Below are 6,918 nucleotides of genomic sequence, written 5' to 3'. Positions count from 1 at the left end.
TAGGGCAAGAGGTAGGGTACACTCTGGACAGGTCGCCAGTCTGTCACACGGCTAACACATAGAGACAGACAACCATTCACACTCATGGGCAATTAAGAGTTTCCAATTAACCTAACCCCACTAACTCCATGTCTTTGGAATGTGGGAGGAAGCCAGAGTACCTGGATAGAGCCCACACAAAAACACAGGGAGAACATCCAAACTCCACACAGAAAGATCCCAGCCTGATGGTATTATTGAACTCAGGACCTTCTTGCTGTGAGATAACAGTGCTAACCACCATGCCACCACGTTGCCTGTGGTGAGGGTTTAATGTTTAATCAAAGTATTGTTGCTGACTACGGCCATCACTTCATGACCACCCATTGTACCCATTGTCCGATGCCTGCTTCCGGTAGGATATGTCACAAAGTCAGATTATCTCAAGTGTCTTGAACATGACAGTGAGTTCATTGTACTCAAATGACCTCCATATACAACCAATATTAATCCAACAGTGCACCTTTAGGATGTAGTGGAATGGGAGGTTTGCTATGTGCAGCTGATTATTTTGCAGAAATTGTGTGATGCGATCATTTGAATATGAAATACAATCTCCAAGGAACCTTTTCAACTTAATACCATGAAGAATAGGGACTCTGACATGGTATTGACAAAATGTGTCAAATAAAGTGCCTGTGAGTGTATAATACATCAGCAGGAGATATTAAAGGTTAGAAATTCAAACTTCACTGTGTTGCTTTGGTGTTGTAACGCTGAAACTTTTGATAATGTCTCTCAAATACACTATGTGGAATTCTAGGCAGAATTTGTATGTGAGTATAGTGACTGAGTTTGTCTTAGTTTTGTTCATTTTTACATAAGGACAAGTATGTAACATGAATCAGGGAACACACCACAGCATTTATTGCCTAATCTAGTCTGCAATGCCCGTCCCCAAATGGATCTTTAAAACAGAAGAAAATCAAAAGGCATCCTAAAACACAAAAATCAAACACAACAAATGATAGGACGGACTGAAATACCCTAACAAGACAGCAAGTTATTCATGGTTACATGATTGGTTAATATTTAAAAATGGTTTCTGTTTGATTTTTAAAAGATCCCAGTTAGACCCACCTTTAATTTTGTAAGGCAACAAATACCCCAAATATACTTTGGCCAAATGTAGATTTCCATACAGGCAGCTTATAATTACCAGCCAACGCGCCAAATGTTATCGACCCACAGGTTTCATTACTAATACTGTACCTGGTTAGAGAGATGCGATTTAAGTGATTGTAAAGGTTTATCCAACGAAATTTAAGCTTAAAAAAAAAAAAAAAAAAAAAAAAAAAAAAAAAATTCTATGAATAACAATAAGCATTGAAGAAAATTCAGAACATGAAAAATAAAGACAAAACAGATTGAAACTTTCTGCAAACAATAATGGTGTTTAATGGACTTCAGTTATGGCCAGATGTATCAATTACTGCATCAGAAAACTAGCATGTTGACAGCACTATAATAAGTGGTTTGCTGTGAAGTTAAACACTAAACAAATGCAGTTACAATCACAATACGCTAAAATCCCGAGAGAAAGTAACCTAAATATATTTTCTGCCAATAAAAGTAGTCGCTTCACTTCGCCTGGTCAAACCTTTAATATGAACACATTTAAGAGCAGATTTAAACACTCTTTCAGTGTACGTAAGATCCTGCAAATAAATTACAAGCGTGACACTTTAAAAACAACGCAGCACTAAAGCTTTACAACTAATTTTCCAAATGCAAAAAAACAAAAAAAAAAAACCCCAACTTGTTAGACTGTACAAACAATGTTACATTTCATTACAATTTTCAACAGGTGTTAAGACAATTGTCAGTGGCGTAAATCAACAGTAAATACAACTATAAAAGTACATCATTGAGATCAAACCAGATTTAAGATCCTCCTCCCCCCAAAAAAAAAAAAAAAAAAAAATCTGGAAATACATAAAATTTAGGAAAATCTAAAGGTCTAGTCTTTGACTATTGGCCATAACGTCACAGTGTGGTTACACAGGTCATGGATAGACAGGAATGTTGTTATTGGAAAAGGGTCTCCTCAGGCCCAGCAAACAAAAGGCAGATTCAATCCATGTCCAAGCCTATTCATGCATTCGTCCTGTGCTCATCAGTATTTGCCAAGCTCACACTGGGCAGTGATAAAGCCATTCTAATTACTGGGTTGTCCTTTTGAACTAGCCAACTCCTGATTTTTAAATAGGTTGCTTAGTCATAGGTCCACATTTTCGCTTCACCAGCAGTTTCCCGTTGACTCAATATCATAACATTGTCACTTCAAATGTCTTCATCATCTGGAGTCTCTTTTGGTGCCCTTTAGTTGTTCTCTTGCGAAACTGTGGTTTCCTAAGAAAGGGTTGGGAAGAAAGACAATTTTAGACTAAGATAAGGTCACATTTTCCTTTATGTCAAGTCCTGAGCAAAGCTAAAACAGGAATGTTTACAGTCATGGTCTAAACGGAGACATGTAATGTCTGTAAAATAGCCTCGAACAGTTGTTGAGAACTATGGACGTATGCCGCGCTAGGTTCACTGTGTGCTCACACAGATATACTTATCTTATCTTGCATGTTTGGTGTTGCAATCAAATGAACTTAATTAACAGTGTTATGACCAAGGTATGCTTATACAACTTGTAGGTTTAAGATAAGGCTGATGCTCTTTGGCAGGGCGGCCAAAACAGGCGGAGGTCCGACAGTGTAATTGGTCTTGTTTTTCCCCCTTTGTGTAATTATTAATAACTAATTTATTGAAGACCTTGACGAGCTGATTCTAGTTTATAATAAATTGACCTTTATTGATTATTCTCTCCCTGTCTGTCTGAACTTTAACACTCTTATATGTTCAATACCTAACTCTTCTGTTCACTCAAGCAACTTTTTGTTAAAGCTGAAGCATTTGGAAGCACAATAAAGTAAAGGAAGGAAAGGAAATGGAAACTTTCTACTAATTCTTGAATCTTAAAGGAGTGCTGCCTTCATTCTTTATGGGCTCTGCTTAATGAAAAAAGCAAGAAAGTATTAGCTCTTCCCATTTCCTGCTTAGAAGGTATTTTTGCTGGGTGAGACATGGGGAAGCGGGGAATGGAGTAAGCAGTGTGCCCACTGTACAGTAACAGAGCTACATTGTAATTTGTAATGCACGCTGACTAGATTTGATTTTATGCACCTGACAAATGCATCTTTGTGAGTTTTAAGTTTCAGTACTCAAGCCTTTCTGGGGGGGGGGGGTGTCAAAGCATGAATCGGAAGGTTTCACTCAATCTATGTGTATTAAAGTAATTTAAAAAAAAAAAAAAAAAAAAAAAAAAAAAAAAAAAAAAAAAAAAAAAAGCAGCTTACAAATGGAGTCCTTTCTCCATATTTGCTCCAGAAGGTCATCTTGACAGAGTTCTTGTGTCCTGTCCGCTGGTCAAATGTCTGGCAGGTCTCGAAAGGGGGACTGTACAAGTGCAAGCTTACTGCACACTCAGTGTGGCTGACATTTTCCACACGATGCAGACCAATGGAGTCTAAAACACACACACACGTACACATGTATGAACAAACAGCATACCTGTAACATTGGAATGCTGTAAAACATGGCTCAACAACAGTTAAAGGCAGAAACATGACACCAGAGCTCTATTTGCCTCACGGACATACACGCCAGGCAGGGATTTGAAGGGAAAAAAAAAAAAAAAAAAAGTTCATTGTAAATTTACAGCTGCCTGTGAGACCAATTAGACATTATGTAACTGCAGAGGTTGGAAACTTGGGTTTTACTGCACGCTGACAGAGAAGCCACACATTTAACAGCCTTGCCTAAGTTTCAAGGAAATTTCACATTAGCATATCTCGAATGATCACATACGTTCGTTTGGTCTATTGTATTGAACACTGCATAGGCATAATAAAGATGTGAGTAAAACGAAGCACCAGTTAAAATGACTCCATAGACAGATATCAACATATCAGCACAGATCTAAATTCTGTTGGAGAACAAGCTCTGGTTTAAAAAAAAAAAAAAAAAAAAAAAAAAAAAAAAAAAAAAAAAAAAAAAAAAAAAAAAGATAGTCAGACAGTTTGGTGTCTCACCATTTATGTAAGCAACCTTGTTTTCCTGAAGAATTCTTTGTGACTTTTGGACCATATCGCCGTGTGATTTGCTCTCTGGCCACTCGAACAGCGTCTCCTTCAGCTGACCCTGCAGGAGCTTCATGAAGCAGTGGGACTCTGTGTGGTCATGGATACTACTGCAAAGCGTTAAAGAACACTGTCAGAATATGACAACACTGCTCTCTTCATAAAAATTAGACAAGATGAGGATGTTAAAAAATAAAAATAAAAATTGGGAAGACGAGGCAAATCTTAAGTTTTCACGGCAAGAGCTAAACATACTTTGAACAGCTATGTTTAGAAGTCATGCCCCATATCATATCACCAATACTGTATGTTCAAGAGAACAAAACAAGAAATTCCCAGAACAGTCTTACTTAACAAGTCCCTGTTTTAAAACACTAGTACTGGTACAGCCATGTGATAAAACAGTCTTTTCTTGTGTGAAAAAAAGACAGCTGCTGATCTGCATCTTTTAATACGTAATCATATAAAAAGATTTGCAACACATCCAGGAATTATCAGGTGACATTTGCTGACAAAGTGGGACATAAGATATCAAACAATGTCTATTTACATAATCTGTCAGTGTGTAGAACATTGGACTTTGTTATCTTTATTAACTAATGCAATAATTGCCAGTGAGAAACATGGCCATGTGGCCTACAGTATCTAAGAGTATAGGCTTGTAACATGACTGAAACCCCGAAACAGAAATCTTATTATTAAAGGTTTAAACAAATTCAGTTTTCTGATCAGATTATTTTATATGAATTATAATGATGTTATTTATTTTTAAAGATACAAATATCTTACCTGCCGTGGCCTTCACCCCAGCAGAGAACCATGAGATTGAACTTCCCATTACCCTTATCAACCAAGTTCCTTGTGTATCTGCAGGAATGAGAAATATGTCAAATGTACATGGAAAAATATGATGCATTATGTCACAACTATACAGTTACAGAGGAGTGAAGGGCTGAATTTACAAGCAGTTTGGAGCTTTTTTGATTTAAATGTCTTGTCAAAATATAATATTTGATTTTCAAGTGATTAAATTCCTTTTTTTTCTCTTTTCTTAAATGCAGAAAACTGATGAATGACTTGAAATAACGTTTTCACAATAAGCTGTACATTACATTAATACAAATCAATTTTATTTTGGAAATCCAAGAAGCTTTCACGTCATCCAGCTGGAACCCACAAAGAAACAGAAGAGTTTTAATCATTGTCCAATAGTCCTCATACAGAAAACCTCATACCCTCCACTTTTGTGTCTGTGTTCTTACTAGGCCTGTATTTTCTGGACTGTGCAATTGCAACGTGTGCAAACATTAGCAAGCAGATGCAGTTGTGAGATTGGGAAACTAGTGGCTTTCAGGACTTTCTAACAAACAAACAAACAAACAACAAAACAAAAACGCTCTTTTAATGACTATTCAAAATTTTCAGTCACACTTTGGTTAGGGTTCAGGCAATAAAACTAATTTGTTTCCTGAACTAGATTTAATGAAATATTATACTTTTTGTTTGAAATTTATTGCTCAACAATTTTAACCAGGCTGGAAAAAGAAAGTCTGCCCGGCAGAGACCAAACTTGTCCCATTTGCCAAAAATCAGCGGGTGTGTATCAGTTCTCGGTGTTGATTGGATGGCACACACCCGCCTTCCATTGAACCCTCACTAATCAAAAGACTGGGACGGGGGGGCTCTTTAAAGTTTTGAATAGAACAGAGAACTGAGGAATGAACTGGTTTGCATATCTCCTCATTGTAACACGACCTTTCAAAATAAAGCACACTAATATAGGCCAAGCAATTTTCTTTTCAAAGTAAAACCTTAGAACAGCAGTTTTGTCACCTAAATGAAAATAAATAAATAAATCAGCCGCTTTCATTCAAAAAAAAAATAATGCTTTTAGCTACTGAGCAAATGCATGCAGAAGTTTGCCACAGCATTTTTTTTCAAGAGTACCTTTTCAATTTAAAAAAGGAAAGAAAAGGGACTCATGACACATGTTTAGGGTAAACAAAAACATGATAGAGTAAATATAATTTTGAATATCGATAAAGCAACACGACACTAGGTCAAGGTGCAAAAGTCCAAAGGACAACAGCATAGATGAGGAATATCTGGGTGGGTAGGTGTTGAAAACCCCCAAAACAAACAGAAACACGAATATTTTACCTGTATTGGTCAAATTTTGCATACTTCATCCACTCCTGAGGATTGCTCTCATATGACTCCATTAAATTCTGAACCTCCTCAACATTGATGCAGTCACTCTCGAAAATGCTGTGCAGGATTTTTATCAAGTCGTCCAGGGTTTCTGGTTTGACCACCTCGGTTTGCTCCATCGCTGTGCTGAAGAGGAGAGTTTTTTTTTTCTCTCTCAGGTATGTCGCTTCAGTTAAAACTTCAGGTGGTGAAGACTTTCTAGTTTGCACAGTCCTTTAGTTTTTATAGGCCGGCGCCGCAAATTTTTTTTTTTTTTTTGGGGGGGGAGCTGGAGACGGACTGTACCATTACGGAAAATGGTGAACGCCCACATCTAACAGTCCAATTGAAATTTTGAATATTCTCTCGCTGGAAAGTTACAGAAACACGGGGTTGTATTTTCACCACACTTACTTTATAGAGGTGAATTTTATGTTTTTGTATGTTCTGACTAAGATATCCGTTAATCTCACACTTTAACAACTTGGACTAATCCTCTCTGAGGCCGGCTCCACCACGTTGTCAAAACACAGACACCTCTTGTGTCTTTCTGTCTCCT

At 37.2% G+C, this 6,918-nt stretch overlaps 1 protein-coding gene across 1 annotated transcript; it reads right to left on the bottom strand.

Moving 5' to 3' along the window:
• Positions 1-1,399: 1,399 nt before the first annotated feature.
• On the bottom strand, positions 1,400-6,623 carry cdo1 (cysteine dioxygenase, type I). Its single transcript, XM_085425938.1, has 5 exons — positions 6,330-6,623; positions 4,959-5,036; positions 4,122-4,279; positions 3,387-3,556; positions 1,400-2,391 (listed from the first exon to the last, which is right to left on the bottom strand). Exons 1-5 carry the CDS (start codon positions 6,497-6,499, stop codon positions 2,362-2,364), a joined length of 606 nt encoding a protein of 201 aa, XP_085282064.1. The 5' UTR covers positions 6,500-6,623; the 3' UTR covers positions 1,400-2,361.
• Positions 6,624-6,918: the final 295 nt, after the last annotated feature.

The sequence above is a fragment of the Rhamphochromis longiceps genome, linkage group LG12 (assembly GCF_057381845.1).
Source record: "Rhamphochromis longiceps isolate RC_006_pf linkage group LG12, R_longiceps_female_GT1.1, whole genome shotgun sequence".
In the NCBI taxonomy this organism is placed as follows: Eukaryota; Metazoa; Chordata; class Actinopteri; order Cichliformes; family Cichlidae; genus Rhamphochromis; species Rhamphochromis longiceps.
The sequence above is the reverse complement of the archived record's forward strand: the minus strand, read 5'-3'. Positions and strand labels throughout refer to the sequence as shown.

What these genes read in the sequence shown, in the direction of transcription:
- cdo1 (XM_085425938.1), bottom strand. Translation starts at nt 6,499, where the DNA reads ATGGAGCAAACCGAGGTGGTCAAACCAGAAACCCTGGACGACTTGATA. An exon ending in TGGGGTGAAGGCCACGGCAG is followed by an intron (nt 4,280 to 4,958) that starts GTAAGATATTTG and finishes AACGCTTTGCAG; the next exon opens with TAGTATCCATGACCACACAG. An exon ending in CAAGGTTGCTTACATAAATG is followed by an intron (nt 3,557 to 4,121) that starts GTGAGACACCAA and finishes TGTGTGTTTTAG; the next exon opens with ACTCCATTGGTCTGCATCGT.